The sequence below is a fragment of the Falco naumanni genome, chromosome 7 (genome assembly GCF_017639655.2).
Source record: "Falco naumanni isolate bFalNau1 chromosome 7, bFalNau1.pat, whole genome shotgun sequence".
In the NCBI taxonomy this organism is placed as follows: domain Eukaryota; kingdom Metazoa; phylum Chordata; class Aves; order Falconiformes; family Falconidae; genus Falco; species Falco naumanni.
In genome coordinates this window covers 48,851,221-48,870,552 of record NC_054060.1, presented here as the reverse complement: position 1 = coordinate 48,870,552, position 19,332 = coordinate 48,851,221, and the positions used below count along the sequence as shown (strand labels likewise).

General features: G+C 40.0%; 1 protein-coding gene across 1 annotated transcript in view; it reads right to left on the bottom strand.

The window, feature by feature from the left end:
- Positions 1-19,332, bottom strand: part of SLC1A2 (solute carrier family 1 member 2) — a 98,745-nt gene that overhangs the window by 24,113 nt on the left and 55,300 nt on the right. The window contains exons 2-7 of the mRNA XM_040601711.1: positions 14,504-14,643; positions 12,661-12,813; positions 11,780-12,030; positions 8,243-8,411; positions 5,152-5,278; positions 2,198-2,431 (exon numbers count right to left, since the gene is read on the bottom strand). Of these exons, the coding sequence (XP_040457645.1) occupies positions 2,198-2,431; positions 5,152-5,278; positions 8,243-8,411; positions 11,780-12,030; positions 12,661-12,813; positions 14,504-14,643 (1,074 nt within the window). The remainder of the gene's footprint in view (positions 1-2,197; positions 2,432-5,151; positions 5,279-8,242; positions 8,412-11,779; positions 12,031-12,660; positions 12,814-14,503; positions 14,644-19,332) is intronic.

The following is a 19,332-nucleotide window of genomic DNA, read 5'->3' as shown; positions in this document are numbered from 1 at the left end:
TGTTCACAGAAATAATTATTTTAACAGATGTCAGTTAGCCAGATACACGATAACAATCATTTGTGTTCTACCACCCTCACAAATACATTTGTAATTATGATTTATTTTACTGTGTTTTTAATCATAGGTAATAAAATGCTTAAGATTCTGTGGGTTTAGCCAAATCAGACAGAATTCACACTTTCTAAAAACAATGTAGTATATTCCCTTACTCTAGCAGCTATATTTATAGCTGATCGCAGAAAATATCTAGCGAGCAATTAACCAGTAACTACTGGTCAGTTTTCAAGCAAATTCCTGGACCACTTTGCCTCCTACAGCAAAGACACTCCTGTATCTTCTTCAAAGAAAAATAGAATAGAAAATGCAGTTCACTGACACATATTGAAACTCGGTCAGATAAGGTCCTTTTTCTTCAAAAATACAAGTCCAACCTTACCTTTACTGTTACAAATCAGATCATCAGCACAAGTTGTGTACCAGTCATGGCCTGCCACTGTTGCAATGAACACCAGCGGGCTCAGCAGGCAGGGACTATGCAAATATCTTCCCCCTTCAGTTCTGCCACCATGAGCAAGGACATGTGGGCAGGCCATGGAGACAATATTTCTTTATTAGAAGAGCACAATATGCGGATGCCTTCCGTGATTCCTCAGCCTAGCCAAAAAGCTTTAATAAGTCCCTGAACAGGCAACTTTCAGAGGTACCAGGTTAGACCATGCAATGGTGATTGTTGTCATGTGGTCACTTGTCTGTGGTGCTATAAACTGGTCCACTTCTGTTTAGATAGTAATTCAGATCTGGATAACAATCAGGTGGTAAAGCTAGTACCCAGGTAAATCTATATGCTGGAATCACTTAGAATACCCTATGTTTTTCCATTTTGGTACTCCAGCAGAAAAACATCACACCACACTAAAAAAGAAAACCCACAAATGTGTGTAGACACTGTACATTTTGTATTGAAAATCTAAATGGAAACTCAAACACTTCAATGAACAAAAGCCTTAGGGAAATTGTGGTTTAGTGAACTCCTGGCCAGACTGTATCTCTTATAATCCCACATTGTTTATCACAGAGCCACAGAATTGCTGAGGTTGGAAGGCACCTCTGGAGGTCACCAATTCTAACCACTTTGCTCAAGGCAGGGACAGCCAGGGCAGGTTGTTCCACACCGTGCCCAGACAGGCTTTGGTCATCTCCAGGGATAAAGACTCCACAACTCCTCTGGGCAACCTGTGCCAACATTCAACCACTGTCACAGTAAATCACAATAAAAATATTTTTTTTTGTGTTCAGAAGGATTTTCTTGCATTTCAATTTGTGCCCACTGCCTCTCAATGTGTCACCAGGCACCACTGAAAAAAGCCTTGCTTCATCTTCTACACACTATCCCATCATATATATATGCACATCAGTAAGGTCCCCCCATAGCCTTTTGTTCAATAGGGGAGAAATTGCTCAGCAGGGTGGTTTGGGTTGACCCAAAGAAGCAAATGAATTACAGATCTTCCAAAGCATTCCTGAAATCAAAATTGCTCAGTTTTCTGATGGTCAGTTTTGAACTAGGCTTTTTTGTTTTCACTTCTTTAATTCAAACAGAAGATTAATTTTCTTCAGAAATAAAACATTAATGAAAAACACTTTAAAATTTAACTGAAAAATATTTTCAGCCCAAGATCTACTGACTGTTCCAATGCAAAGCATCAATTTATTACTGAGAGCCAAGTTGCCTACACAATGAGTCTAAAATGCTCAGCTCTTCAATGAAGTTCCCTTACTGTGCCAAAAAGACGAAAGAATAAAATGAGAAGTTTTTTCATTTCTTTCTTGAAACCTAGCACTGTTTTGCTTTTGTTTTTTTTCCCCAATGCAACAATACTGGTCTTAAATAGAATTATCACTGTTTTCTAATTGAGGAAACAAGTACAGGCGTAATACAATTTGCATTTGGCCAATGCCCGAAAAAACAAAAAAATGGGTCTCCCAACTCTGGAGTCAGTTGTACCTCTCTCAAAAATCCGGATGGCATGTCATTATTTTTATTTATTTCAACATGGCTGGATTAAAAATAGTTTTTATTCAATGGCATAAAATGATTTTGCAATGACGGTCAGAACAGCAGATGTATTATCTCTATAAACAGCAGCTAATAATCTGCTAAAATATAAAGCAAGCTGTTATTTCCCAAGTATACCTGGAAGCTGTGCCTAGTGCGGTGATCCATGCCTGGAAAATCCCAGCAAGGAATGAAAATGGGCTTTTCCTTGTTATCACAAAGTAGAGCAGAGGCAGGAAGATCCCTCCGTGGATGACAAGACCCACAATCACAGTGACCATGTACATGCCAAGTTGTCTGGCAACTACTTCTAAGTCCTTAATTGCAATGATTTTTCCACAGATGAGGCAAGCAATGCCTAAAGGGGAATACCTGGAGAGAGAGAACAAGCATAAACAGAACTAGTCTTTGCAGCATAGTCATAATTGTGCTTAACAGAGTACAGACTCGAGAAAGTGTAGGGGGCTCTCAGGCTCAACTCTGAGATGCAGATGAGGAATTGGTGGAAATTCCATGGTTATTTTTCACATTTTTTTAAAAAATAATGGCCATATCCAGTGAATTCCCCATCTGCTTCATTTCATTCCATCCCATCAGACGAAATATGCATTTCCTGAATAGTCTTTGATCCTGGAATAACGTTGTACAAGAACACTACAACGTTACGCAGGCTTGGATCATTACGAAGAGTGATGTAGTATTTGCTCTCAATACATAACTTCTGCAACCCACTGCTTATCTAGTTTCAGGGAGTTGCGTTGTTTCAGTTAAATTATTTGTTGAGACAAATTGCTTTTATCTTGAAAGCTGCAACTATTTCCATTATGTTCTTTCAATAATTTGGACAAATGCTTTTTAGTTTATGGATTCTTCGTTACTTATGCGCTTCTCCTTCATAGGGTAGGTTTTTTGTCACTTCAGTCATGTGATTCCCTAATAGCATAAATGAAACTTTCAAATAGGATGATAATGGGTAGCACAGTTTGGTAATAAAAAAAAATTGAAATGGATATTATTTTTTAAATGTAATAATCAGCTATAGTGAAAGTGGATGGGTCAAAGACAATATTTATACCTGCACTGATAACGGTGAGTATATTACATAATTTTAAGTGACATAAGCTCGGAGAAAGCAATGTGTATAACATACGGAGAAACAGTAAACAAAATGCCTCTCTGAAAATAAATGATAACGTATATTTTCAAAAGTGGTAGTGATTTGGATGCTTAATTAAAGACAATAAAAAGGAAACTGACTTTCAGAATAAAAGTGCTTCACGTTTTCTGTAAGAAGCATCTCATTGTGTCTCAAGCAATATGGCCAAAACCTGGAAAGCCCTCAATCACTTCAAATGCAAGGCCAGCTGTTATACCAGTTATCATAAAAAGCCATATTTCAATGAACTTGATGAAGCATCTTTCTCATAAAGAATTACATGGTGTCAGAGCCAGATGTCTGATCTGTTTTATGTTGGTGTAGCAATGCCATGCTCCTGAGAGTCTGGAGTTGCCACAGGTGTTACATCTCTCTGTATAGAGAAATCATAAACCAAACAAAACGTAACTTTACGTGAAGAAGTGCATTTATCGTTACAAACACACATAAAAAAATGTTGCTTCTGGCTAGGACAATTCCTTAAAAATTCTAGACAGAGATGAGCAAGTTAAATTTCCAACGTCAATCTCCTTTCTCACAAAAAGAGAAATAAAAAGCACATCAGTAAAAAATAAATATTTACAGTAATTTTCTTGAAACTTGAATGATTTCCTGCCAACACTGACTGCTGCAGAAAATTTATATAGGCAAGGTATATTATTTCTTGCATCCACCAACTGGTGCCAAGTGAAGTAAGAATAAATTCTAGCTCTTGGAGTGTTATGAGAGTATAGTCACTGTCTCTCTATAGTGGAGAGCACAAGGTTACAGTAACTAGTGAAAGCAGAAGGGCTTTGTGAATAAAAACAACCGTGCTTTTATGCAGCAAGATCATCTACAGAAAAGCAGAAGCATAACAGGAATGCAGTCATTGCTTCAAGTTCATTCTTTTGTTCTACACATTTCCACATAGCTGTTGCTGTCCGCATCACTCTTGCATAACAGTCTTCTTTTGAAACACTGGTGATGCTGAAGACTTGTACTTCAGGCACCCTGCTCCCTTTTCTAGAGCCTCAAAGAAGCATGCTGCAGCCTTGTAACTCAGGCAATTTATTCCAGGGACACCACGGAATCACAGGGAGCAATGAGACATGATACATGTATTGTATTGGAGTGGTTATTTCTGCTTTCAAAGACCTAAGAGATACAGTAGTACATGTTTGAAACACATGATACGCTTTTCTGTGTGATATGGCCATGCTTGGCGCTGCCTACAAATAGCTCAGGGGAAGCCCTCAGGAGAAACATCTTAAAAAAAAAAAAAAAGAATCCTCTTCCAGAAATGTAAACAAGGGCTCAGTCTTAATTGGGTAAAGTCACTCCCCTGAAGGCAAGCCAGGCCCCATTGTTACGGATGGGTACACTTCAAAAACAGGAGACACACCTTCCAGCGACCCCACTGCCCTAAGACACAGATACTGCAGAAACTATGTATGGGTGAAAGCACTACACATCACTGAGAACCACTGGAATTTTACTTGGTGGTAAAGTATTTTTAGTACAGAAGACAGTGAATAAAGTGCGTCTCCGGGCTTCTTTGTAATTATACCTCCCAGCTAACACCCTGGGATTATGCTAACCTCCCAGGAAGATTTGGATGTTCATATGTGGGGCATTCTTGCTTGCTAGGTGTCCTTCTAGGTAATGAACTTTCATAATGAATGTGGCATTTGAAGGCCTTTGCTGGTACCTGCGTGTCTTGGATTTCAGTAAACAAACAGAATACTTCCAAAAATATTTCAAACTGGGTCCTGAATAACCCTCACTGTATCGAAATAATGCTGCTGTGGTTCTAACATGCCTGTCAAGGCTTTAAAAAATGAACTATTTAATTACATTGTTTACTAACAAACTGTGGTCACTATATGCTATATTAGGGGTTTATGAGGTTTAAATTTTTTTGTTGTTGTTCTAGAAGTTAGAACTTCAAACTTACCACATGATCATAGTTACTAACTTCATTACAATCTCATTCAGGATGTTGAAGAAATCCACCATCATCTTGGCCTGTTCTCCCATTTTCCCCATAGCAATGCCAAAAGCAATAAAGAATCCTATCAAACCTGTTGGGGAAAAAATGGCAAGACGAAAAAAAAAAAAAAAAAAAGCAAGTAAAACCATGGGGGTTAAGAAGATTTTGCACCTAGTCAATGTCTTTACACTACCTGCTAATCCAGTTTTCAAAACTAGTGCATTACACATCTCTTGGGACTTTTTAACATGGATTCACTCTCAATTTTCATGAACATATTCAGGACATATTTTATTCTTCAATATTTTACTAAATCCCAATTTCACAGCCCAACTATGTTTTCTTCTTTTTTCTTGAATTGATCTTATCATCAAAAAAAATACATACACCATAATCTTAGTGCCACGCAATGGTTGGAAACCTCATAGCTCCTGGCAAATGGGAGAGGCAACACAGCACCATATCATGATTCTTCTTTGTTGCTAAAACAGTCACTAGAGACCAAAATATTTTTTTCCCAAACTTTACAAAAGTCCCTTGACAGATTCAACCTATACAGTAATCACTCCTGGAGTACATGAAAAGGGAAAAGCAGACCTAGAACATACCTTTCACAGGCCAGCAGTATTCCAGTTAAACGAAGAAGGTGGGTATTGCACTTCAAACTAAACTACAGAACTCCCATTAAGCAGGTTAATCTCACTGAAACTGGCTATCAGTGAATACACAATCATTGAATTCAGTATGAGTAACATTTGCCTCCTAAATGTAAATGCTAAGGTGCGAAAGTCTGGAGTATTGGAGTATTAGTGTGAACTGAGTACATGTCATATATGACTTTGGAGCTGTGTCTCCAGTGCTAACCATTACCATCCAGCAATTTTCAGGGTCCAGAGTGGGATTATTAACCAATACTGATAGATGGTTTGAATTTTCAGCCACCCTTTGAAACTAAACTTTCAGTCAGACTCAGCATGAGTTCAGTTTTTAACAAATGTGTGAACTCAGCTGGGAAATTCCCAAGGAAAAACCCATCAGGACACAAAAGCATTCAAAAGAAGGGAATTTTAGTTACCAGTACCCTGGGAAAAAACAGGCTGTCCCATATCCTCACACTGGGTTTAGCAATCAGATTTTATTTTTTTTTTATAAGCCAATCTCTGGCATATAAAGTCATTCTTTAGCACCAAGCTCTCTTTGTTGACTTACTTCAATAAGGAAGTGAAGTGTACGTTTGTGTGCTGCAGAGCATAGAGAAATGATGAAGATGAAAAACTTTTCAGTCAAAGACCATGTAACTTCCTGGAATTTAGACTCTGCATCAGAAAATGGTAGTAGGTGGTTTTATTCATTAATTCCAAATGAGCTGCTACATTAGTCATAAAAGTCAAGTTGGTTCATATTTGCAGGAATTTGCCTGGCTTGTACAATTTATGCAAGCTGGATGGCAATGCCCCAACATTTTCACTTCTTCATTCAAAACCAAACCACACCAAACCAAATTAAACCAAGGAAACTCTGCAACATTTGATACTCATTGGTCAAAATACTACAGCAAATCCCCCACCTAAACTGTGTATTTCCTTTCTGTAGGAATTGTATTTTATCCATGACAGAGCCTGCACAAAACAAGTCCAGCACTAAATGTAATACATCTCTCACATTAGAAATACTGTTTCATTTTAATGCATAAGGAGAGCTCCACGAGAAAAAAAAGCAGGTGAGGGTAACAGCACAAGCCATGAGCTGCTGCTTCATGCAGGGTACAGAACAGCAGTTTGCAGCTTTGAAAGAAAGTGGCTCCTCTGCCCACAAATGTTGAATGGAAGGAGCCACAGAGGCAGGCAGAATACAGTGGCTACTGGCTCTTGTACAGCAGGCTTCTTTGCAGAGAAAAAAATTATCTCTGCTCAGCTTACTGATGCTATCTCCCCCACGTCTAAGCAAAGTTGCCACTGCCAACCAACCCACCAACACTTGGAGAAGCTCTGCAGGCACAACAGCCACTGTGTCAGCAGAGGCAGCTCATCAGTTGTAAGGAGTCTGTAAGGGGCCATTTGTTCCTAAAAAGCGATGGCCTAGTGGTGAGACAAAGCAGTGGTTTAGGTACTGCCACATACTTGGGGACCTACAAACACAGGTGTCAGCCTCAGCCCTGTGGACATGCTGCCACGGAGCCTGTGTACCTTCAAGGGTAGGCATGCCAATGAGGCTACAAATTGAGGGCTAATTTGTGACTGACTTCACCCACATCCAGAAAGTAAGAAGGTGAAGGAGGGGCACCCCTCTCTGGGCTGAGTCTAGACACAGAGGAGAAAACAGAAGTGGCGCGGTGGCTCTGTTTCCCTGCACCCCCACCCCAATCCAAACAGGTGCTTTAGGAAGGTGTGGGAGACAGGCAAAGACTTCGTACCACCCTCACTTGCTGGCTTGTCCAGGCAAGATGGCAGGATGGCAGTTGTTCATAATTTGCTGGTAAAGGTCAGCAGACAAGATGAAAGGAGAAGGGAGTCGTGACTCAGAGATGTGTCGAGCCTCTCTGGGATTTTTCTTGGGTGGTGCAGTTCACACCCCACCTCTCACTTCAGGCTCTGCCTCAAGCCAAATTCTAGTTCAGCATGCCCAAGACACCTACTGGAAACAATGAGCTCGAATTCATCAGGGGGTGGGTAAAGCACTGGCTCTTGAAGCTCTCCCCCATACTGTTTTGCCAATATGCCTTAGTATTAGTCTAGGTAGGCTACTTCTAGGATGAAAGGATATTTTGGGTAACTCCTACGTGCTGCTCCACCATACTCCAATTAATACCTGCAAAGATGCCAATCCAGAATAATTCACTTGATTGTTTCTGCGATACAGTCACATTTCTAGTAAGACCATTAGATTTTAATCTCAGAGACCAATGGGAAGCCAGTAGGCGATAACACTTGATGATTATTTGGGGAGACTAAACTTGCACTGAAGAGCAGATCAGACAACACTGGCTACCTACTCACAGTCAAAAGCTGTGTCATACATATGATGTATATATTTGACAGGCAAAAAGTTTTCCTACCCAGGACATTCATGCCATCCTTAAATTCAAGTCCCTTCTTAATGACCAGCTGGGCTTCTGGTGGTGCTTCGCGCACCGTCTCATTCATCAGAGCAAAAGCAGAATCAGTGACATTAGGCAGTTCTTCAATGGGTGGTGGCACCAGCACTTTCTTGGTGACAGTTTGGATCTGAAGGCAATAAAAAGGGAGGATAAGTTGGAAACTGAATGTAATCCATATGGGAGATCAAGAAATAAGAATAAACACAGTCTTCACTTGAAATTCCAGGGAACTGTATTTTTAAAGGATTAGACATGCATTCCACAACCTCTTACCCCGTCTTCCAAAAATAATTCTGTTTTTCAATAGTTCCAAGTGTCACAAAGTCCTGGGAGTCTTCCTCATGACTCTAGTGGGAGAAGCATGGCAAATACTTGTTCCTTACCACTACGATGTAACATTTTACAGAGAGTTAGCCCCTTTGTCCAGATGGTTCACAAATGGTGCTTCACAGAACCTACGTTACATGTTGATACCATTATTTAGCACCAAAAAGCAGGCATCTCTACAGATCAGTCACAGCAGCAACTCTGCAGTAAGTCTTGTTATTCAGAATGGTCTGTCCAGCCCTAGTTATCATAGTTTGATGGTTAACTTGGAAATGTTCGAAGTTTTTGATTCAACACTTCACTGTGCGAGGGTTCAAAATGGAATACACACAGTCCCCTGAGCTCTCTAATTAAAATACTGTAACAGGATAACAGAAAAATTATCAAAGCTGCCAGATACCTATTAAATCAAATCTGACCACCTCAAAAAAGAAGACATCAGCATCAGAATGCATCTGAACCCCTCCTGGCATGTGAAAGGCAGGGTCAAAGGAAAGCTGGGAAGGAATTGCAGGGGGAGAAATGGGCTTGAGTTTATGGCTAGGAAAAAAGGGAGGAGGGAGCGGAAAAAGAGAAATCTGTGACTTGCTGCTTTTAGAAGGGACATCTTCCTCCCACTTCACAGCTTGAGCCTTTCCTGCCTCTTCATGGCTCTGGGACAAGCAAAATGATTAGGAAGCTCTGACCAGTTTGCCATGGTTTCCAATCTGCTCCCTACTTTCCTCGTTCCTAGAAACATGTTTGAGCAAGCATCAGAAATGGTGCGTTAGCCTTTTGAAGAACATTGCACCTCTTTCCTGTTGAGACGGACATTGTAGTAATATGGATAACGATATCTTACATTTCTCCTTTCAAAACCTGCTGTCTAAATCTAGAGAGGGGTATGCAGACAGAAAGCCTAGCTTTATATGAGAAACTCTTCAGTTGTCCCCAAGCAACCCAAAATTCCTGCATGTTTATATCTTTTCCAGAGTTAAATTTTATCTGAGGGTTATGTGAAGTATCCAGAATGAGAGAACAGAGTCACAGAAATTAAAAGATTAGACTCCATGCACTCAGAAATTCCACTACGGTCGCTTAAGTCAAAGGTCCTCAGCCCTCCTTTGCATAAGGCCACAGTCACTAAAAATGCCAAGCCTAGCATCAAGCTTAGATTCTGACACCAGTGTTTAAGGCCAGAAAACCATTTAAACGTCACAATCATATTTATAGATTAAGTCCTATTCTCTTTCATAGCACTTAAGATCTTAAGTCGTTGCTGGAATAGCAGTTTTCATTCTAAATCAAGACTTTCCTGTGGTCCATACAAAAATTCAGGAGTTATTGACATTCCATGATGGTTCAAAGTTCAGTTTCAAATGAGCTGTCTCAAAATTGCAAGTGAATCCCTTCACTGGCTTTCTGCCTGGTCACAAGGGAAGGTGTGTAAAACTCCCCCCCAGACCACGGCTACACAGTACCATTGCTGTGCACCCTTCAAAACCATTCTTCAAAGGATTTCTGCAAAAAATTACTTCTGCCTAAGGCAACCTGAATGCTCATGGAGGGAGACTGTATAAATGCAGGAAAATATATGCTGACACCATTAAAAGCAGTTAATTTCCTCCTAAACAGAGGGACAAGCAAAGCCTAACTCCTTACTGAGGAGAAGTCACAAGTTCCATCTGGAAAAAAGTGTGACTTACTTTGCAAATGAAACGTGGCTTTGTGGCAGGTTTTCACTGGCAACTAGCTTGGAAACTGATAAAATTCAACACTGGAAAACCAAAAAGCTCAATAACTTTTTTGATTAAGTTTAAAAAAACAATCAGTGGATTGGTGATCCATAACTAGTGACCTGAACATTGATATTACACACACCGAAAAAGCAATATTAGGTTCTAAGAAAACTATCTGACACAGGTAGCTTAATTCTTCTTTTCCACTTTTTGTCCCTTTGTTGAGGTATTTGACCACTTTCAGCTGACCAGAAACTTAATTCTCCTCTCTTCTGCATTTCAAACAAGGGAAAGGAAGAAAAAAACATAAGGACCCTGCTCTCCCCTCACTCAGTTTTGCAGAAATACATTTATTACTACATGTGATGTTTAGCCACTAACAGCTTGACCACATGACTGACATTCACATGATGATTTGGAAATACTGAGAATGTTCTCTCTTTAAACCCCCAAGGACTATGCTTTTATGTGGAAGTCCATGGAAGAAGTGAAGCAATCCAAGTGCTTTTGGCAGCTTAGGTAGCCCTCCACTCTTCCACCCCCCATGGCTGTGTCTCCCTTCCCACTCTTCACTTTATGCTTTGGCTATAAACACAGCTCCAGTTATCATGCCATTTCACATAGAAACACTTCAGAACAGGTTTGGCAACAAACCCTGTTCCATCCAAAAAAAAAAATAATTCAAAAAAGGTCTGCATTGTTACCATCAATTGAGTTTTAGGAAAAAGCAGATTAATAGAAGAAATATGTTTAAAGCAGAAATTAGGAAGCATGCATTTTTCATTTATTTTATCCCTTGAAGTGAAGCCGTTTTGATTAAGCATTAGTGAAAAGCTTTTAGACAAAATTATCTACCAACAGAGCAAGCAACATATGGTGCGAACATCCTTCTTTCCCAGCACGCTTCAAACCTGGCCTGATGAAGCCACCTGAGGTGGGTCAGCCACTTGACTGTATTATCCCCACCTAGTCCGGACTCTAATACAGCAATAGATATTATGAGAGGTTGGGGTTTGGGGTACGTTTATACTGTCAACCAGTTGGAATGAAGATTTTCCATCTATTACAAATAGAGCATTGCAGAACCATCTAACTACCAACCAAGATCAGGTCTGGGTAAAAGATTCTGTAATTCATCAGCTGTTCAGTCCCAAGCCAGCATTCATGACTGTATCTATTGTATTAAAAGTGAGGAAAAAAATTAAGTTTCCTTAATAACAAACTAAAAATAATCTTTTTTAAAAAAAAAAATCTATGATTTTAAATAATAACTACAACATATAACAAAGCAGCTATAAATAATGTTCTTTCATTTACCTGCTTGAGACTTAAGACTTGTATTTCTTTTTGCACCATCGTTTTTGTCATTCATCTAAACAATGACATTAACTCTACAGCCATCTCTGGTAAGTAAAAAGTGTAAAAAATATTAGCAAGGAGTAGGATTTACCTGCTGAAAGCATGCTTGGACTAGATTTTCAGGGAAGAGGTTTCGGATCAGATCCAAGAAAGCATCCAGACTAGATACTTCATCATTCTTCTTCCCTTGACCAAGCTGTTTCTTGAGTTTTGGATTCCCTGGATGGATGGCTAAAACCAGAATCACGCCCAGCACAGCAGCAATAATAGTGGTGGACATATAGTAGACCATGGCTCTTGTACCCAATCGGCCACTTGCTTTAGCATCTAAACCAGACAGTCCTGCAGATGTTTTATTTTAAGAAACAAAAAAAAAACATATTGAAATTCAATCCAATTCAATAATCATTAAATAAAATCCTTCGTAATTTGCAAAGTTTACTGACTGCCTACAGATGCCTACTTTTGTCCTTGTGAAATTCGCACCACTAGATAGATTACTGAAGCTTCTGCCTCCAGTTCCTATGTGAACAACGTCTGCTGCTACTAATATGAAGAGAATCATTTAAGATTTCATCTAATTGCAGAGGAGGCACTGAAAAACAGAGAATATATACTATCTTTTGCCCCTGATTGCTGCAAACTAGTCACAACCTGGCTGACACCACAGCTTTAAGAAGGCTAGACTTGCTAATGTCATGCCATCTTATTTGCAAGGTCCAATCCAGGAATTAGGTGAAACAGCATATTAAGAGATTTCTGACGTTCAAGAAGCTAGTATGTGTGCGTGTGTTTGAAAATAAATTCACTGGAGCGCCTATGTATTAAAGTCAATGAAGTTAATCAGAAATACACACTGCAACTGCAAAATCCCTGACAGGGTCACACTATCATTGTTCCTCCATCACAAAAAGCAAACCAGGTGATACTTGTAGCAAGCATCTTAAAGTATTTATGGCTAATAGATCTTACCTGTGATTAAACTGGAGATAATTAAAGGGAGGATCAGCATTTTTAGCATCCTCATAAGTATATCTCCTGGGAAGGCTATTAACATGATGATATCAGGGTCAATAGGTGTTGCTAGACGAAGAAGACCCCCACACAGTGCACCCAGGATGACACCTAGAAGAATAAAAGAGGGCAGGTCAGTAACATATATATCTGAATGCGCACTGAATACCCAGAATAACAGCCTAGGAGAAAAATGGTTACACAAGGCAGCTGATTTTTGGAAGACTTAACCTTCTGATTAATATAAGGCTGTAACATGCTTACTATGTATCTCATAATTAAAGAGAAGTGGTCCTGATGTGGAATCTTCTGCCAGCTGAGCTTATACGTAACGTACTATTCTGCTTCTTCAAATACAAATTTGCTGCAAACCACAATGTTATTGAGGTTTACTGATAATGTGTAGGCCTTGCAATACATCAAGTGATAGTCAAATATATTTCATATCATTGTTCTATAGCTGGCAAAACTGAGGCACCAAGAGGTGAAGTGATTTACATGAGGCTACACAGATCTGACAGAAGAGCCAGGGTTACGACTCAGCTCTTCAGTGTACGACATCTAGCTGTCAACATAAGAATGGAACCACTTGACAACAATGTCAGCACGCGTAGCTATTTTACAGCCTAAGAAAAACACTGCAGGAAAGCTAGAATATTCTTGTGAGGAAAAGAGATTCTAGTTTTATTTGGGGGTTTTGGAAGAGAGTGCCTGACCTGGAATTGTGCAGATATCATTGAAGAAAACTCTATTCTTGGTACTTATTTATTATTCCTTCCCTTTGATGGTCTGCATCCTTCTCTTTGTGCTAACATTCTCCAATCACAAACAATCCCTTCATCACTTATTTAGATTTATACAGTGATAACACCTAAACCCCTCTCTCAGGGGAAAAGGCCGTGTTTACTTTCATAACATGGTCTTTGTGAATACATATTTTATGTTTACATCCAGGATGCCTTTGTTTTCCTGATCCCAAGCCTCAAGTGTAATAAAACTTGACAGCAAAGCCTGCATTGTGATTTGCAGCAACTATGACTCTTTGAAGTATCAGTTTGATACAATGAAAAAATGTGTGTACTTAAAACTTTTTCTGGACCTGCATCAGGCACCTTCTAAAAATGATTCAAAGCAAATACTGTCTAAACACTTCAGCAGTATGGGTTTTGAAGACTGAAAAATATGGATGTGAAATTTGCAGCTCAAGACCAGCTGCAGCTAGTCTTTCAAACAATAACAAAATAGAGTGTGTCTATGAATTTGCTGCTGCATTTGGCTGTTAGGCTTTCAGTGAAAAAGAAACAGGCAAAGAGCCAGTGCACCACAATAAAATGTCAAATTATTCCATATTTGGAAGCTGCCAAAGCCAGAGGCAATATTCAGGATGAGATCACGGAGCACTGGCTTACAGCTACAGGGAGAGGGACCAAGCCTTAAAAGCAGCAGAGCATGAACTGAGAGATAAAGATGAAGGGAAGGAACTTTTGAAGAGTTTTTGTCTTTTTTCAAGTAACTGAAAGAAAAAACAAACATGTAGTGCATTTAGTTCTACTGAATGACATTGACCTGACTGGCCTTGGGACTTAGATCACACTTCATTCAAAACCAGATACAGAATGTACCTCGGTGGTTTGAATTTGCTCTGTGCTGTGTCAGTAATACCCTGCACACCTGAACTGAAGTGACAATGTCTACAGGCATCCTATTTACTCTCTGGCTGTTCAGCTGGAACAGAGTCTGTGGTATTACACGAACAAATCCAGATACACACAGAATGTTCAGACCAGCAGCTGTAACGTACCGAATACAGTAAGAGTCAGGAGCAGATTCCTGTGGAGCGACTGGCAGAACTGCACACATATGTTCCTGGATCTGTGCTCCACTGGACTTAAATGACTTTCATGCATCCGTACTTCTACTTGCTTAGGCATATTGTTGGCACTAGAATGGAAAATGAAAATCAAGGAAAAGTTATAGCACAAAATGCCAAAAGTGAGAGGAAAGTCTGAATTACTTCCATTGTATTTAACTGGGGAATCTGATGCATATTCCGTCACTTCCCACATTTCACAAACACCGTATATTCACTGCTCCGAAGAAGTCTCTGAAATTGGCAAAGGTTTGTCCTTCTAATGGTGCAGCCTTTAAGGTATTTTTTGCAGTTATCTCTCAAATGGTGGAGATGTAAACAGAATTAATTCACTGGACACATCATCCCAACTGTTTCATGGACTAAACTATTGGTCTTGAGCTGGAAAATTCAGTTTCCCCAAAGATCATGGCTGTCTCCTTAAGCAGGAGAGACGGCTGAAGAACAAAGTTTCTATTAGCAGGAAAACAGAGATTTTAATACCTTATTTAACTCCAATTCAGGAAAAGTTTATGAAGATTTATTTGCAAAATAAAGGTTTCCACAATATTTTGTTTAATCTTCCCAAAACGCTTCATTTCAAGATTAACATTTTATTGTAATATAGTCACAATGCTGAGGTCAAAAGAACATTTTTCAACCTGGTTCTAATAAGACTTGAACAGCTGCCACTTAAAATTAGTCTGAAAACTATGCGTCCCCCAAGAAAACCTTTGGTTTCATTGATTTGGCAGTGTTTAGAGGAAAGTTGTTTGACTATGGTTTATATTTGAGTAAGTGATACGCACATAAGTGCAGGACTTCAAAAGCCATGCCTCTAACTTTCTCAACACCTGAGAAATCATCAGCAAAACAGTCCTTCTTATAAACAAAATATTAAAATATACTTGAAAAAAACACTAAAAATACTACTACAGATAAAATGTATAGTTTCCCTAAAAGTTAAGGCTATCTACTTAAATAGGAGAAATGGGTAAAGAACACATTTTTTTAATCAAGAAAATATATATTTTTGAGATCTGGTCTTATGCAAGATAAAGACAAGATTTTAGAAAAAGGAAACCAAATCTTCTCTAACAGTAGTCTGAGGTCTACAGACCCAAAACAGGTTTGAAAAGATATATAATGTTTTGATGTTCTCAGTACTAAACCATTTCCAGGGAATCAAAACATTTTTTGTAATATATAGTATAGCTTGTTGTCTTCATAAAGTTTCTCACCAGAAAGTTATGATTAGACTGGTAATAAGAATTCAGTCATTTTGATGCAAAGAGTTTCACAATTTTCCCTTTCACAGTAAAATGCCATTTCCTTCCAATATATTTGGTTGTTAAAAAAGTAGCACCAGCAGAAAATGCACTAGTGGATACTCTTTATTTTAAGGGGGAAGGGGGGGGGGGGGGGGAACCCTCCAAGTGCTGTAAATTTCACTTTGTACCTTTTAAAATATTTTACAGTGGTTGTTGCAACAAAATATACTGCTGATAGTAGAATAAAAAACATGAATATCAGTGCAGATTCTGACAGCTTAAATGTGAGGCATGCCTACTTCTTGAAGGCTTATGAATGCAAGTATCAGAGATATATAAGGATTAGCCAGGGGATAATGTGCACAGCAGTTATTTGAGGAATTATAAGAAAGATGAGACAGTGTCTGCAGTTTTCATCCACATGGGACAAAAAGCTATGAAATCACTGGTGGAAGCGTGCCATGAAATCAAGGAACTTGGGATCCAAACTTTGCAAGTGGGGATTACATCTAATTTCACTTGTACTCCAGTTCGGTACCGATGCCAGCATGAGATGCTTAGAGCCTGGAGGGGAATTGCAGGGCAGCGAGAGAGCACCTGAAGAGCAGCACAGCGGAATTCCAGCTGCTCCAGCCAATAACTCATGTTCATCGCGGGCCCAACTTAAACGCCTCAATGCAAACACATATAGCATGGGGAATAAACAAGAGGAGTTAGAGATGTCAACATGCCTGCAGGGCTATGATCTGACTGGCATCATGCAGACATGGTGGGATGACTCTTATGACTGTAGTGTTGGAATGGAAGGATAAAAGCTCTTTAGGAAGGACAGGCAGGGGAAAAGAGGAGGAGGTGTCACCCTTTATGTCAGCAACCAGCTGGAGTGCACGGAGGTCCATCTGGATGTGGATGAGAGCTGACTGACAGCTTATGGGTCAGGATTAAAGGAAGGACAGGAGCAGGTACAGATAACATGACAGTGGGGGTCTGCTACAGGCCACTTGACCAGGAAGACCGAGCAGATGAAGCTACCTCACATTCACAAGCTCTGGTCCTACCGGGGGACTTCAACCACCCCAGTACCTGTTGGAGGAGCAACACAGCAAGGCATAGGCACTCCAGGAGGTTCTTGGAATGTGGATGATAACTTCCTTCTCTTAGTCCAGAGGAGGGCCACGAAGATGATCAGAGGCCTGGAGCACCTCCCCTATGAGGACAGGCTGAGAAAGTTGGGGTTGGTCAGCCTGGAGAAGAGAAAGCTCCTGGGAGACCTTACAGGGGCCTTCCAGTACCTAAAGGGGGCCTGCAAGAAATCTGGAGAGGGACTTTTTTGCAGGGGCATATAGTGATAGGACACGGGGGAATGGTTTTAAACTAAAAGAAGGTAGATTATATTAGCTATTAGGAAGAAATTATTTTCTGTGAAATTTGTGAGAACTGGAACAGGTTGCCCAGCAAAATTGTGGATGCTTTGGGTAACCTGGTCTAGTGGAAGGTGTCCCTGCCCATGGCAGTGGGGTTGGAACTAGGTGGTCTTTAAGCTCCCTTTCAACCCAAACCACTCTATGATTCTATGATACTCTGAACACGAACATGTAACTTATTTAGACCTATTATTCACTACAGGTTGATTACATATTGCTCTGAAACATTGAAATATGGACAGCTGAAAGTAATTCAGAAGAAAACCTTAAAGGCTCTTCCATTAGCAAATGATTAGGCAGAACTGGAATGGACCAGTAAACAGAAGCACTTGGTGACATTATATGTCTTTCTAAGATTTTCCTTTGGGCTAGGTTTAGTCTGATTTCCTGAACCTTTCCCACCTCGTGCCATGCCTATCGCTTCATACCATCCAAAGGAAAGCAACCTCACAAATATCGGCTTCCTGAGCTGTGGGCCTCTAACCCACAGACAATGCAAGCATATCATTCCCCTAACAGCACTGCTGAAATAAGTCCTCCCATGCAGAAGCAGGCCTCTGGTCCTGCTCTTGTACTCAAGCCTTATTTCTATTCCCATGCATTTCTAAGTGACAGCACGGTGTTTGCTGGCCAGATCCCCCTTCCATTCCGAGTCAGGCCAGCACACAATGGTTCAGGAAGGGAGGGGACAGTGGACCTACTCCCACAGCTGCTGTGACGATTCCAGGATTATACCCCATGTGCACTGAAGCCAGCCCTGCTTGAGGTGGTCAAACAACACAGAGCTTTTACGTGACAGCAACCATCTCCTTCAAAAGTTCAGCCATGTAAAATGTAGCTATCCAAATACCCTCTGAGAAGACAAGGAAATGAGAACACAAAGCTCTTTAAGGACATTCCTAAATTTCCAGGAACTTAATACCATATTGTGTGTTTCCCCCAAGTGCAAAATATGTTTTCCAAAAAGAGTTTTCCACTCTCCAGCTTTTCAAGATTGTAAGTGAACCCTCAGCACTGACTGAAATTCTGATTGGTATGGGTCTCTTAAATAAAAAAGACCCAATACTAAAATATGCTAACCATGCAGACCTGTTACAAAAAGCATTGACAGATGAATATCATCACACAAAACATGGTACCACAAAGGATAATAATCTAAGCACATGCACTGTTAGTGCTGCTCTTAGCAATGAGATTTTTATCACCAGACCACAAAGTATTGTTCTAGACTTTTGAGTATGTTGCAGGGGGGAAACAAGGGGAAACAATAATGAAATAAAAACCTTCTGCAAAGGATAAGACAAGCTTCTTATGTAGCACATTACAAAAATCAGTACTTTGCATCAGAAATTTTCTATCCAATTACTAAAGATGAAAATGTTTGACCTCTAAACCACGAATTTTTGTCTTATGGACTGTTATCCTCCTTGCACTGTTTTTGTGCCTCTATTTACAGTCGTAAACAATACTTTGTTCCAGAAAAATGCAGAACTTTTTGCACCTGAAACCTGTAGTCACGTAATGACAAAACTGCAAGAATGTCCCACTGAAGTAAATAGAAGATACACAGGTGTAAGTTAGGGCAGAATCTGGGCCCTGATGGACTGGATCCCCCTGGTTCTGTCCTGCTCTGCTGTCTGTCACTGACATCAGTGCGCGCCCACATGCACAGCTCTCTCTATATCATGAAGGCCACAGTACCACCTTAAAGCACGCAAGGAAGGGGCTTAAATATGTATAAGGCTTTCTTATGCTTCAGATTTTTTTGCTGAAGGAAAAAAATAATGCATGACAGAGTGGAGCTTGACTGCACGCCAACTTATGGGCAGTGCTGGGACACAAATGCAAAGTCAGAAGCATACCTACAACATGAGCCCCTCCTATGCAACTGAACACCACTAATATAATCTCTGTATTAATGGTACCTCTGTACACAGGTAGGTATCACAAAACAGTGCAGAATGCATTTTAGCAGCTGTGATCTTTCAAACATGTAAATGATTACCTTGGTTAAATAAATCATTGTTCCACTGTGCTGAGCTTCTTTGGCTATTCAAACAGACAAAGTATTCTGAATGCTTGTCTG